General features: G+C 44.5%; 1 protein-coding gene across 1 annotated transcript in view; it reads right to left on the bottom strand.

The window, feature by feature from the left end:
• Positions 1-15,719, bottom strand: part of PAPPA (pappalysin 1) — a 238,700-nt gene that overhangs the window by 170,997 nt on the left and 51,984 nt on the right. The window contains exons 3-5 of the mRNA XM_047099683.1: positions 13,317-13,462; positions 8,847-9,140; positions 964-1,156 (exon numbers count right to left, since the gene is read on the bottom strand). Of these exons, the coding sequence (XP_046955639.1) occupies positions 964-1,156; positions 8,847-9,140; positions 13,317-13,462 (633 nt within the window). The remainder of the gene's footprint in view (positions 1-963; positions 1,157-8,846; positions 9,141-13,316; positions 13,463-15,719) is intronic.

Genomic DNA, 15,719 nt, shown 5'->3' with positions numbered 1-15,719 from the left:
TTTATTTTTGCCATCATCAATGGTATATCATCAGTATTAGATAAAACACTCCCAAGAAGGGCTGGGATAGAGGTTAAGACACTAATAAGCCCTAAATTAAAGGCAAGGGTAGATGTCAACATCTTAATCTATTTTCCCGACTCTTTAGAATCTGTTTTCCTTAAAGCCTGAGCTCCTCAGAGGGTCTCAATGCTGAAAGGCATCACAAGAGACCCCTGGATTCAGGTTCATGCCTGCAGACCACTGAGGCATCGTAAGACACACGTTTCTGAGGTAGAAGACCACTCGGCAAGGGAAAGTAACTTGCCCAAGTCAGTACAGCTAATAAGTGGCAGATGGGGGAGCAAAACTCCTGTGCCTTGGTTTATCATTCCTGGTCTTCTAAAAATTCTACCTTCAATTCTACAAAGAAATACTGTGCACAAAGATTCTAATTATATGTATTATACATATATTATATGTATATTTGCATGTATATTCATGTATGATATGAATAGGTATATATACACATTTATTATTTAATAATAATATATATTATTAATATATATATAATATTATTTAATATATATTTAATATATATTATACAAATATTACAATTACCCATTAACCAGGGGCAATTTCAAATCCTGAATGCATGGAGAAGAGATCAGGACCTCCATCCCAGAGGATAGAGTTTCCAGGTATTTCAGAATAAAATAAAGCTAAACATTCATTCATTGAAAGCATGCATCATTACTTATTAATTTTGATTAGCAATCATTCATGTATCCCCTGACCCCCAAATCTACAACATGCCTATCTGGACCAGTCACTGTTAAGTGGCTGAACTGCCAGGGGCTCCAGACGAACAAGAGAGCAAGGACAGAGAAAACAGCACAACTCCTCTCCAAGACCGCTTCCCTTCTCAAGTCCCTTCTTCTTGGCAGGAGAGAGAGGGATCACCACTTCACAGGCCACACTCACCTTTCAAAGAAGTGGCCGTCGATGGGCGGAAACCACTCCAGCGTCACGGAGTCGGTCGTGTGGCCCACGATCTGGGGGGCCAGGGCGACAGGCGCCGGCTTCCTGGAGGGCTGCCAGCTCTGGTACACCAGGTCCAGGTAACAGTGCATTCTGGCAACTTGATTGGGCGTGAAGGAGTCCGTACAGTCGTCATCTGCGAGCGGGCAGAGGGAGAGATAAAAACCTGGCTGCACGGGAGGGCATGAGAGAGAGTTATGACGTCTCCCAGGGAACAGCCAGCCAGCACCCCAGTCCTTGCCAACACAGAGCTGGCCTCTTTCAGTGCTTAAGAGTTAATGGTCTGTGCACAAATGAGTGCAGTCATCACCTCTGGAGGCAGGTGAGAGGGAACGGGAGGAAGGGGAGGGTGGATGGGACTGAGCAGCCCAGAGGTCACAGCTAAGGACAAGGGACAGGTAAATTGCTTTCCATGGGCCCCCAAATCCCTGGTCAGTAAGCAATGTATTTCTTTATTCTGCCCCTGCCTCACTACTCACCCAGTATCTCCCATTCATTCATTCATTCATTCATTCATTCATTTCCTTGTTGATTCACTCACTCACTCCCTTCTATTCACCCATACATTCATTCATCCATTCCACTATCCATGGATGCAGTGATACTGTCCTTCACAAACCTTCTGAGCATCTATCCCATATTCTCTTCTCTGTCCCAGGGGCCACGGGAAGATGAAACTTAAAATGTTCCTGCCCCAGAGGAGGGACCAGTCTAGCTACAGAGCAAAGGCCAGTTTGTTGTATGAGTCAAGGCGATCAGAAGACTGTTGACGACTGCAATGCTGACCACTGATGAACAAGAGACAACACGTTGGGGAAGGGCAGTGTTCCAGGGAGGCTTCTGAAGAAGGAGGTACTTGAGGTCAACCAGACTGGATGGCTCAGATGGAGAAAGAAAGGTCAGGACTGTAGGGAGCTACAGGACCCAGGGACATGGTGTCCTTTGCAGTGAGCACAGCCAGAGGCAGGCAGCCCTAGGAACTATCAGGCTCATGTCCGTCCTGGGAATGAGGACAGCACTGTCACTGGGACATTTGCTGTGTGCTTAGTATAAGCCAGGCATGGTGCACTGGGCCTTGGACACATTTAACACTCCCATGATTTGGGGAGTAAATACTATGATTTTCTCCATTTTACAGAGAAGGGAATAGAGGTTGAGAGAGGTCATGCAGCTTTATTTAAGATCACAATGTTAGGGATAGATCCAAGACTCAAACCCAGGCAGTCTTGATGCTAAGACCATGTTTCGAATCAATAGAAGGACGTCTGAGCATAAATGAGACCCTGTATGGGAACAGTATCCTGCAGGTGATTGATAAATAGGATGTGAGCCTGAGTCTGAGCCGACTGGAATACAATCTCTTAAATGTCTTTAGATCAAATGACCTTCAGCCCTACTCTCTTTTCGACCATGTGGACTGAATAGTATCCAAGACTCGCCTCTCAAGGAAGAAGCCTGCCTCCTCTCTACCCTTCCAACAGCTTTATTCAACTGCCTCAGGGGCAGAGCAAGGCACTGTTTTCGCTTGGTTTCCAAAAACACCACTTCCCAGAGGTGTCGGCCAGGTCAGGGTTTCTGCAGCTGGGCCCCAGACAGAGAAGCATGGGGCTCGCCAGATCTTAAAATAAACCCGCCACTGGGAATCCTGCAACATAAACTGACTTCCCCCTTATCAAACAAACAGAAAATAACTTTGGGCAGGTGCTAGGCAGTTGGATAGGACCTTGAGAATCCAGCTTGGGGAAGGGACAGGAGTACAAGGAGGTTATACACAGAAGCTGCCTCTGATCTCCTGAGTGACTTCTGACAGTCTGTCTCTTCTCCAGCATCCTGGGGACTCCTTCATATGTTTGGAAGAAGCAGTAGAGCCTGGTGTCCCTTAGCAAGTATCTTTAGCCACATACATCTCCCTTGAGCCCTGATGTAGCCATCTAATTCCTTGGATAACAAACATTCTATGGCTCCCCATTGCCTGGAGAATAGAGTCCACATGTCTCAGTCTAAGAAGGGCCAGATCATTGGGTACGTTTTTCTTTGTTGCTGTGAGCTTTGCCCTTCTTTTTTTTTTTTTTTAATTTTTTTTTTCAACGTTTATTTATTTTTGGGACAGAGAGAGACAGAGCATGAACGGGGGAGGGGCAGAGAGAGAGGGAGACACAGAATCGGAAACAGGCTCCAGGCTCCGAGCCATCAGCCCAGAGCCCGACGCGGGGCTCGAACTCACAGACCGCGAGATCGTGACCTGGCTGAAGTCGGACGCTTAACCGACTGCGCCACCCAGGCGCCCCAGCTTTGCCCTTCTTAATGCAAAAAGTGCACTTGGAAAAGCCACTTAATAGGTTAGAGTCAGGAGAAGGGACTAAGAAAGTATGGATAAAGAGTTAGACCAATACATGAAGGATCTGGAGTCAAATGGGCAAGTGAATTCACGACTCAGTGCCTCAGTTTTCCTATCTGTAAATGGGGATGATGGTGCTAGCAAGAGCATTCACCTCCGAATTCGGTTAAAGGGTAAGGGGAGTAGAACACAAAGAACCATGATAAATGCTCAGTAAATCCTCACTGCCTCATGATTGCGAACAGCACATGTGTGTGCGTTAGAAAACCAGAAGCAGGAAAAATCCCAGAATTTAAAATATTCATTCTCTTTGATGTAGCAATATCACATTCAGGAATTCAATAGACATATATTCATGAAGAAACATACGGAAAATTTAGGTACAAGGATATTTTCTGAAGCATCATTTATAATGGTAAAAATATCAGAAATAACACATCTGGCTATTAATAGGGGAATGTCTATGTATGTTAAGGCACAGGCACTGAGTATTATACTAATAAGTCACTTCCAAAAGAGAGAAGTAACTCTAAAACTCAGGTCCCTCATGTATAAATTGGGGACATTTAAATTGACCCCACTCCACAGTGCTGCTGTGGGGACCCAGTGAGCTGGAGGACATAAAGCATTTATCAAGATAAATGGAAGAAAAAACCAGCATTTTTTTCCTCCAGACACTCTTATTTGTGCGTTTCTTCCTTTTCTCCCAAAAGAGTGTGTTTTCCATTAATGATTTAAAAATTAGCCATTTGCATGTTTCTCAATAAAAAAGAGTATGGAAAAGAGATGACAGAACTTAGCAGGAAAACAGAAATGCATGTGAACTTGAAAGTAGAAGTCAGCAAACGTCTGTCCCAGGGTACACTGCTTAGAGACTTAGGTGCTGTCAGAATCTTGGGGGAGGTACCAAAGGGTTTCCGTTTATCACAATGCTCTGTCTCAATTAGCTCATGTCTAGAGTCAGTCCCTCTTGGCTTCCTGCCTCCACATGCTTCCCCTCCCGACACGTGATCTCCAGGACCAGCCAGCCCATCTTATCCCTAAGCCGAGAGGACTTTGGGGATCTCATGCCCATGCTGCCGTCCCCATGCTGCTGGTGCATTGCCCTGACTTTGGTAACTGAACTTTGTTCTCCAGAACATGTTCCCCTCTGCAGCATGGAGACTGCAGAGCACGGGAGGTTGGGTCATGGACCCAGGGCCGCCATGTGCTGTGGAACCCCGAGCAAAATGCTGGCCCCTGCCAGCCTCGTTTGTACCCATCGTAACCATAGGGAATAGTGATACTACCTGCCTCCTAAAGCTAATGAGGGCATTTAATAAGCTAATTCGTGTCTAGTATATGGATAACTATAGCTGTCTCTTGTAAGAATCCCTGACTTTTTGGTTTTTATTAAATAATAATAGTGATAATAAATGATTATATTCACTGTAAAATATGTGGAATGTGCCAAAAATAGTTATGAAGAAATAAATATAACCCTAAACTCATTACCTAGAGATAATACAATTAATACTTAGTACATAGGAGTATATGTGTGTGTATGTATATGCATATAAATATTTATAATTCTCGTTATCATAAATATATTTACATCATATATATACATACATTTATATACATACATATATTCATACACACACACACACACACACATGCCAGGTCTTACACTGTACGAGGTTCCCTGACCATTTTCACATTAAATAGTTAACAAATAAACCCACTAATATCACTTAGGAAGAACTAGTTATGGTACCAAGGACAGTTCTAAATCCTTTACCTGCATGATTACACCTACTATCACAAAAGGGAGGTGTGAGTATCCTTCATGCTATCCAGGAAGTAAGTGAGGCTCAGAGGAGAAGTCACTGCCTAGGGTCAAAGGCTAATGCAGGGAGGATTCAAGTTCAGTGCCTGCACGCCCAAACTTGGTGCTCTGCACCAGGTTACTCTGCTTCTGTTTACCCCTCTTCTTCATCTACTACACTATCATTAGTGACCACATAATGTTCTATCATACAGAGGCCTCACGATTTACTACAACAATCCATTCTCATTGGACTTGCAAACAGTTTTTCACACACATAAGCATTTTTCTTCAAGCCTGGCAGGTAGTAAATACTTAATTGATACTTGGACAATGAATATTGCTAAGAACATTCTTATGATTACATCTTCAAAGAAGTCAATGAATTTATTTCTGTAGGATCTATTCCTGAGAGCTGGGAGCGCAGGGTTGAAGCATCCATTTGTATTCAAAGGCCCTGACATGCAGAATGAGGGTAACAATACACTTGTTCCTGTAGGCTGGAGAAGGCCTGTTTTCTTCACTCTTGAGGAAGACCTGACTGGACGGTGCTCTTGGGGGGGCCTCCTATGGCCCATCATCTTCAGAAAGTAGAGTCTAGGCTTCTGCTTTTCTACCTGCTCAGGGCTTATCCAACAGCTCAAGGTGACGGTACTCGCCTGGTGCTCAACTAAGCTTGCCCCGATCAACCTGCCTGGTGTTTGCTTGAACTGAGTACTTGGGACCCCCTCTATCTCCCTTAGCATCAGAAACAGAGCCAGATGATGAATGATTATAAGCACAGGCTCCACAGTGAGAAAGGCTTACCTTCTTTTTGCTGTGTGACCCTGGCAAGTTCCTTAGGCTACATGAAACCCACACTTTCTGATCTGTAAAATAGGTTCAGTAAGAATAACACTCACCTCGTTGGGTTATTTTGAGGACTCTATAAGACAAGCCTATGAAGTGTTTCACAGTGTGTGGTGTATCATCATAGGCACTCAATAATTAATGCAGACGTACTGAGGTGCCTGGATGGCTCAGATGGCTAAGTGTCCACCTGTTGGTTTTGGCTCAGGTCATGATCTTACGGCTTCGTGGGTTTGAGCCCTGTATCGGGCTCTGTGCTGGCAGTGCAGAACCTGCTTGGGATTTTCTCTCTGCCCCTCCCCTACATGTATTGTCTCTCTCTCAGCATAAATAAATAAATTTCAAAAATTTTTTTTAAATAATTATTGTAGACCTGTGCTGACCAATACAGCAGCCACCAGCCTTTGGGGTTATTTCAATTCCAATTAATTAAGACTACTGAAGGCTAACAATTCAGTTCCTCAGTCTCGCTAGCCACATTTCAAGGGCTCATGAGCCACATCAGGCTAGTGGTTACCATACTGGACAGCATGGACACAGGACATGTCCATCTTTATGGAAAGTTCTAGTGGACAGCACTGCATGAGACTCTTTGCTCAACCAGTGACCAGGCCTGAGGAAGAAGTGCCCAGGAAGGAAGGAACCCCAAGCAGTTGACCCAGCAGGGTCCCCACCCTCTGGCCAGGACTTTGCAGCCTCTGTGCACAGCTCTCCCTGGCCATGAGAACCCGATCCTGTTCTGCATTTTGAATTTCATCCAACTGCTTTTGTCACCTCATCTATCAGAGATCCTAAGGAAAACAAACATTTCAAAGCTCGTGGTCGCCTTGAATATGCTTTTGCGGGTGTAAGTTTGTTATCGTAGCTCAGTGAATTAGTTCTGCTGTTAATGGGTCACTGAGCTGAGGGGTTCCTTTAAAAAAACAACAGTAAATCAATCACCCTTTAGATCTGTACGAAGGGGAACAACAACAAAAAAAAAGATTTAGTTTATGGGGGTCTAGTAGCTAGTGGCAGCTCTGAGGCCCCTAACAGTCCGGCAAACTTCCAAATTCATGTTATTGTTTATTTTCCATGTGCATCGAGCTGGCCAAGGAAAGGTGCTACAGAAATGGAACGTAAGTAGGGCTGCGTGAAAGGACAGGGCACCGGATGTGGGATGTCGGCTTGGCTGGGAAAGGGAGCCTAGTGGGAATCTGCTTTTGAGGCAATACCCAGCATTGTGGTCTTTTTTAAAGACCTAAACCTAAAGACCCCTTTATGGTGCTAAGGTTGGGTGGTCGACACTTCCACAGATCTCAGGTTTGAATGACATGAGCCTTAAACTGAAGAGGCCCCCAGAAGTCATCAGCCCAAACAGGAAGGCAGAAAGACCCACTGGGGATCATCAACTTCACTGGGTTTCAGCAGCAATATCCTCTCTTCCAACACAATCTGAGGCAAAACCCCGGAGGAAATGGGAAACAGTTGACAGGGAGCTTTCCTGGTTCAAAGAGAGATGGAGTCCCATCTAGAGCTCCCCAGAGTCATGCCTGATAGCTCCTGCACCCCCATCTCTGTGGCAGAGAATATGAAAACCAGCCTGGCTGTTCTGCTTCCTATGCACCCATCTCTAGGTCTCTTCTGAAGAGCTGCACAAGAGCAGAAGAGAAGAAAATGCTTGGGGTCAGATGCGTGACCTGGGGCAAAGGACTTTGGTGAGCTACAGTACTGCCATCTGTAAAATGGAGATAGTTTCTACCCTACAGTTTTGTTGCCAGTTAAATGAGATAGTGTGTATTAATGTCCTCTATGAACCACAAACTTTTATACAAGCAGAAATTTTGTTATTGATAAGAATCACTTTTGCATACCTTTATGAGAATTTATTCATTTTCTTCCCTCCCTTTCTTCTTAACAAACATTTATTAAGCACCAGTCTCTGTGCTAGGTGCTGGGAATACCATGAGGCATTGGAGATAATATCTGCCTTCACAGAACTCACTTATTTTCATAGGGGCAAAAGACACTTAAATTTAATATTATAATAAAATTCAATGCTGGGCTACCATGTGCAATTTGTGGATTGGGCCCTACGGTTCTTGGTCTAAGAGGCCAGCAGTGAAGGCTGAGATGGCCTTGTTTTAATTTTCCAAAAATGTTCTAAGGGCTAGAAGTGGCCTTGATATATTATTCTAAAAGAAGTACAGGACATCCTTGAACCCAAAGAATGAGTCTTTAGCACTATTACTGATGGTATAAGAAAAGAGTTTTGACAGGATATATGGAATTAGGAAAAGAATGTCCCCATCTCATGCAATTTGCAAAACCAAAAGCATTCTATTTTTTTGTAGTAAAATAGTAAAAGAGGGTATGAGAGATTTATGTTTAAGAAAAAGTTGCAGTAAAAGAAAAAAAAGGAAGAAAAGGAAAAAGCTGCAGTAAGCACCAGCTTAGAAAAATATAGCTGCAAAATTAGGAGGAAACTTCTCCAACGTTCCTTGGATCCAAAGATTCCATTTTCTTGAGCGAAGTGAGACCCAGAGAGGGGATGTGATAGACCCAAAGGCATCAGGTGATCCAGAGGCAAAGCTAGAATCTACCCAGGTTTCCTGATGTTGGGCCCCAGTCAGCCTCCTAAAGTGTGCCCTTCTGAGGAGTCTTCAGATACAACAGCTTCCAAGTACCCCTGAGGTCTCACACAAGGACTATTATCCCGATTGTCTAGGATGAGGGACTGTTGGGATGAAGAAGTCTTAGTAAAGGAAGACCTTGCCCAGGCTTCTCTGAGCCAGGACCTGAGCCCGTGTGTGACACCCGGCCATGTGCTCCCTGCAAAGCAGGGGTCCCTACCTGCATAGCTCATGAAGTTGTTGTAAGGGGTGTTGAAGAAGCTATGGAAGCCACAGGTGTCATTCCCTGGCCCCGGGTCACCGCAGAACTTGTGTTTGGGGGCCGGGTTGGTGTCACTGCAGAGGTCACCAGTCTCAAAGGAGGGCTCCGTCTCCATGCAGGGATCACTGCAAGACTGGATCTCTGAGATGCCTCGGAAGATGTGGTAGAGACCCAGGCTGTGCCCAATCTCATGGATCATGGTGTGGGTATGCCCAGGAATGCCATAGAAAGACGGGTTCAAGACAATGCCACCTGCAAGGGGAAAACCAGAGCATTAAGCAAATGGGGTACCCTGCTTCCTGGTGCAGAAATCCCCCAATCAATCGTGGGTAAATGGGGTGCTGTCCGAAGTAACCACAGGCTTCTCCACCCTGTGACTCCACTGCCCTGAGTACCGTTATGACTTGCGAAATGAATCATTGCTTAGGTAGGAAGGAGTCCCAAGAGTCATTCTGTGCAATCCCTTTATTTTTTCAGATGAAAACACCAATGCCTAAAGAAGTAAGACAACTTAACCAAGGTGCTCTCAAACTTAAAAGAAGGGGCATGATTGGCATTTGAGGACTTTGATTTCTGGGCTGGTAGATGTTTCTGCTGCTACCTTGTCCTTCAACAGTAAGGCATGCTGTGGTTTACAAACATTCTGCACACTCTTGTCCAATTGAAGCCCTCATGATCAGATACCTTGGTCCCAGTTCTGGGTTCTTCACCAACAGTGTGACGTTGAGCAAACTGATTACCATCTCTGAATCCCACTTCATCTCTGGTGCTCTATGAGAATAAGCACTCAGGATGGCCAGCATCATGTTGGGCTCATCATTATGACAGTATCATTATAGCCAATGTTTCTTGAACATTTATCATGTGTCCTCAGGCCCCGTGCTCAGTGTTTCATGCATCTAATAGCACTTAACCAACTCACAACCCCTATAGGAGTGCACTGATTTCCTAGACAGGTTAAGTCACTGGCTCATGATCAGGAGTCAGTAGGGTTTCAAGTCGGGATTTGAACTCAAGATCCTTAGCTTCCAGAGCCAGGCCCCTTAATGAGTTCTACAGCTAATGCCAATCACACAGCCTGGAATATCGTATCTCATTAAATGGCGGTTGAATCTTCGCTGAATGCTAAGCCAACTACAGAAGTTTTCTGAGGTCTAACTAAGCACACATAAGCAGCTAGCATAACACTGCACATTCAGTGGATACCTTACACTAATTACTCGTTACTCTCAGAGTGTCTTGAGAATAAGCAGCATGATCATCACTTGAAAGGTGACTTAAAATACAGAATCTGGGGCCTCTCACTCCAGACCTAGAGAATCAGAATCTGTATTCTAACAAGGGCGCCAGATGACTGGTCTGTGTGTTCTAGTTTGAGAAGCAGTTGTCTACCCCACGTGTCTTAGAAGATTGAGTCTGGCTTAGCTTGGGGAGATCGATGGAACAGATTGCAGCAGAATCAATGGATAGCATGTTTCATGTTCAGTTTAGGCACTGGAGAAACACATATAGGCTGGTAGGGAGATATTTAAACTTTAAAATCCAACTGTGTTTAAGAGGAGGTTAAAATTCAGGTCTGAACATTCTGCAAGTAGTGATTTTAAGTGCAGAGCGGTGTCTTATAAAAGAATGGTGATGGGGCAGGGCCTTGATTTGAACTGGCAGGCGTGGGGGGAGTTTTCTCTTGGATTGAACTGCCGGGAGGGCGAGCTTGCTCAGTCATGGGGCTCACAGAGTCTATTAATTCTGAACTGCTCAGAGCCTTCTAGCACAAAGATAAAGATGTATGAGAGGGTGTGTGGGGGTGTGTGCACACATACGCGTGTGTGAGAAGGGGCAAGCAGAGAGGCAGGGAGGAAGAGAAATTGAGACAGGAAATCTCTCTCAATTATTTCCTGTCAATCATAATATGAAACATAATCCCCTTCCCACCCAAGCCTTTTTCCAGGGATCATGGCATCACAGCAGGAAAAGATGGTAAAATATATGTATGGTTCTAATAAGTTGGGTTTGGTCGGGTCTGGTGCAGAGAAATCGCTTCTGGCCAGCATTTCTCGGACAGGAAGAAGACAGGTTAGGGGGATGGGGACAGTTAGCCTGACAGGAGAGGCAACCCCCATTCCACTTGACCCTGCTGTGTGATCTTGGAAAAGTGACTTTGCATCTCTGGCGAGCTCTAAAATAAACAGCTGCAACAGTGCCCATGGTTCTCTGTCTCCCCATGAAGCTTCAACTTTGAGGTACTGGGAAGGTGGGTGGAAAGGTCTAGGACCCCACAGGTATTTCTAGGGATAGTGACAGGACTGCAGACTTAATGTCCGGGCCAGCTCTGTTTGTTTTACCTCATCCCCTCCCGACTCACCCCTTTTCAGAGCGACAGCACAGAGCTCGAGTCCTGTTTCACTGCCTCTCTTAAAAGGTGAAATAGCTTGAGCCTGACATCATCCTGAAATACTATAACATGCTATGGATTTATAGCCTTCTGTATTTCTGGTCCTGAGCCAGCCTCTGAAATTCACAGAATCATCAGGAGTATTTTTCTCTAACTTAGAAGCCTGCTGTTCAACCCCTCTAAGACACTGATGAAGAGACTTTCAGCTGCTTTTCCAATAGGACGGCATTTCAGCGCCGAGAACTGTCCCTGGAGACCATCTAGTCTAACCCGTTCATTTAAAATCTGAGCAAACTGGGACTTGGGGAAGGAAAGAGACTTGCCTAAGGCCATACTGCCAAGTGGAATCAGAGCTGAGAACAACCATGTGTATTGCTCTGGGCCAGCAGGATTCCCATACATCGTATGAGGCACGCGATGGAAACGGATCATCTACCCTGAAGTGTGCCTAAGCTGCACACTCTTTTCTGCCCAGCCTCTGTCTGCCTGTCTCCCTGTCTATTCCACCCAATCATCATCTAGCTCAGGGTTCCTCTGCCTCAGCATGACTGACATTTTGGACTGGTTAATTCTTTCTGGCTAAATCTATACATTTCACAGCATCGCTGTCCTCTACCCACTAGATGCCAGTAGCATCCCCCCATTTGTAACAGCCAAAAATATCTGGACATGGTCAGATATCTCCTAGGGGCTAAAATCCCCCCAGATGGGAACCAATACATATTTATCTTTGTCTCTATCTCTCTTTATGCAACAGCACACTTCCATACATGCATGCACGTGCATGAGTGCACACACACACACACACACACACACAGGATAGGTTTCATTCCCTTAAAAGTAAGTGGGGAATAAGAGCAGTCTAGAGGGAACTAAGTGTAAAGTTTGAAGTCTTCATCATGTGAAGCTGCACACTCCCTCATTTTCAAGATTCTGCAGATTGAAAGCGGAGACTAGACTCTGGGCGTATTACTGGGACAGTAGTCAGGGCCTCGGAGAACACCCAGCATGGTCACTCTGCTGAGCCCTAATCTTCCCAGATGAAGACGCTCGCTGAGGGAGGCATCATTATCCAGGGCTGCAAAGAATGGGATCGTTGAATCAAGGGGAAAATGGCTGAGTAAACTCAATGGAATATTATGTGGTCATGAAAAACGTCTCCTTTAGAGAGACGGAAATTACCTGGAAGGATGCTTTTGTCTTGTGATGTTAAGTGAAAAACGGATGGAGCGGAAGTGATTAGGAAGAATGCTACCATGTGGAAACATGTAGGGAGCATAACATTAAGTAAAAAAAAAAAAAAAAAAAGAGAGAGAGAACATAAAATTCTATCTATGCTGTGATTTCAAAGATGCGTAAGTTAAAAAAATGCATGTGTACATATAGACATGTGCTAGAAGGCAGCATGAAAAAATCAAAATTAAAGAACTACAATGTTTGTTTATAGGGCCTGATTCAGAAACCAGGGTCTTTTCTGACTTTCGGTAATTGGCCTGTGTTCACACACAGCACAGTTTGAGTGTAAGAAGAGTTCCTGGTAGTGTTAGTGGAACATAGAGGAATAACTCACTTTCTTTGGTCTCTTTGGTATCTCTCAAGCCAACTCATGACTTAGTTGTGTCAGCACAAAGTGATTACCAGGCTGAGAGGATATTTGTATGCACTAAGAGGTAAGGGGTGTGTAAAGAAAGCAATCAAAGGACAGAGTTGGAAACTTGAATTCCAAATGTGGCTCTGCCATGGACTTGCGTGTGACCTTGGATAAGCCCTATTCCTTCTGTGGATCTAAGTTTCCCCATTGGTAAAACAGGGCTAATAGTACCATGTTATTTTCTTCAGAGCAATGCTCGGCAGTTGAAATGAGATAAGAAATGCTAGAGAGTTCGGTATACTAGAAAGCGATTAATAGATTACTCGTCATCATTACCACCACCACCACCATCATCCTAGTCATGCTCATCATCATCATTATCATTGCCACTAAATTTATTCCTGCGCTAATCCAATTTCCTCCTGAAGAAGTTTCTAATTCTCACCCAAGTGCATTAGGGCCTCCTTGTCCCATGGCCAAGTTGCTACTCCTGCCAATTCCTCCTCCGAGGAGTTTGCAAAGAAGATATTAAGGTGTGTTGATCCATCCAGTCTAAGAATGTTCTTCAGTTCATTAACATCCAAGTATGCTCTGTAATAGAAAAAGAACCTTAGCTGTCATCACCATCCAAAACAGGTACTCTTCAAATAACAGCTATTCCCCAAGTAATTAAGAGCTACTATGTGCCAGGCACTTCGTTAAACACTTTATAAACATTACCTCTGTGACTTCCCCCCAACGATGTTATAAGGTAAGTGAGATGATCCCATTTTACAGCTGAGAAAATTAAGTCCTTGTGAGTTTAAGAGATTTGAGAAGTTTGCTCAGCTTATAAATAGCAGAGTTCAGTTTAGAAACAAGATTTACCTAAAATCTCTATCTTTGCTCTTCGGGGCTCTGCTATCTTGACTGGTGACAGGGCCACATAAATGTGGACGTAAATCAAAGACACAGACCATGGAAAAGGCAACGTGTATTCTAGTCTTGGCTTCTTTTCTATTTCACTCATTCACTATGAATGTCAAACCATTTATTTGGCAAACATGGACTATACTAGGAGGCCTGCTTTTATCTGCACACCAACCTTGCAAAGAGGTGTTATTGCTTCCTTTTCAAGATAAGGAACACATGGTCCAAATGTGATTACATGGGTTGCCCAAAGTTACAGAAATGGGTTTCAAGGCCAATTCTGTCTACCCTGGAAACTTATGCTCTTGTCACTGGGCATCATGCTGCCCGCCCCCTCCCCCCACCAGATGATTCTACATTCTGTATGCCTTTATTTGTTAGTCTGTAAGATGGACTTAGGGATATTGCATTTGGAATGGCTGCCGTTGTAGACTGGCATATCAGGAAAGTGAACTAACTCCCCATTGTCATCATTAGCTCTTTAATACATACAATGAACACATGTTGGCGAGCGGAAGAGGTGGTCTTTGAAAAGAGGCTGGCATGTCCTAGGTGCTCAATAAATAAGAACTCCTCCTTCATACAGTCTGGCTCTCCTATCACCACAGAGACACTAATGCTTTCCATCAGTCACAGGCACATTACTCAATGGATCATTTTCTAAATCAACAGAGGCATCTTGCTGCTTTCTCCTGAGTCTTTCAGCCCCCATTTTATGTCTGCTGTCATGTATCCTTATGAGCAGCTGATAATCATTTCTTGAGTAAGGCTGGAAATGAACCAATGAATCATTGAATAAAAATATACATAAACAAGCAGGCAGCTTGATGTAGGAGGTGAGATAAAGTCTATGAATAATGATATTTAGTGTTTGATGGGCTCTTCTATGTGGTCAGACTTTACATGGATTATCTCCTTTCATCTTCTTAATAAGACTGAGGTAGGTAGTATCATTATGCCCATATTCCAGAGGAGAGAAAAGAGACATAAAGTAACTTCAGAGCTTGCTCAGGTTGCACAGCGAGTTGAAAGTGTTTACCTTTTTCATAATGCTATCTGTCCTTGACAGGTTGGCCCAAATCCTGGCTGGTAGAATACTTTTATGACAGTTCCCTCTCTTTTCCCCTCCTGGAGTCATAGAAGAGCCTCCTGTATGTGCAAGAGTAAGCCCAAGATCCCCAGCACAGCCTCCAAGATACTGCCTCCTTCTATAGCCTCACCTCTCTCTGCTCCCTCTTTCGAATTTCCCAGTGTGGGTTGGGGGCGCCCACCATGACGCATCATCCATGATGCCTTCACTTGAGTTGTTTGTTCTTTCTGTCAGGGACTCGGTTCTCCATCTCGTCCCTTGATAAACACATCCAAAGCCCATTCTGGTGCCCCTCCTCAAGGAAGTCTTCTTTGATTCCCATCACACCTCCTCCTTTGCCATCTCTGCACTCATCCACACATTCACACTATTCCAAATCATCACTCCACCTGTCTATATCCACCACCATCTGTGGCTCCCTGGGGTGGGGAACATGCCTTATCCATTTTTGTTTACCCCGTTCTCAGCATGGGGCTTGCCACGGGTCAGCACTCAGTTGATGTTGATGGGGTTCAATTTACACTGGGAAAGAAAAAAGCTAAAATACTTAGGCCCCAGTTTCCTTCCTAGAAGGCCTATTTCTTTGCTAATACACTGGATTAGCAGCAGCTATCTTAGTGCTTCACAGAGCATTCCTATGGGTCATAAACCCATTCCTCTACTCCAATGAGAACAGACATATCTGAGACCTAGAGAGCCCTCTGGTCCCCCACATCACCAAGAGCCCAGTGATCATGTGACCATATTTTTTTCTGGCTTTTCAAAATAAGGTGAACATAAGTTGGTGATACAGACAGGAGCAGGAGAGGTCATAGGTATGTCTGGGTTGATTTGACCAGTCTCTCCAGG

The sequence above is a fragment of the Lynx rufus genome, unplaced genomic scaffold, assembly GCF_022079265.1.
Source record: "Lynx rufus isolate CCGP_SWC_20201006 ecotype Redwood Valley unplaced genomic scaffold, mLynRuf1.p SCAF_10, whole genome shotgun sequence".
Lineage (NCBI taxonomy): Eukaryota > Metazoa > Chordata > Mammalia > Carnivora > Felidae > Lynx > Lynx rufus.
The sequence above is the reverse complement of the archived record's forward strand: the minus strand, read 5'-3'. Positions and strand labels throughout refer to the sequence as shown.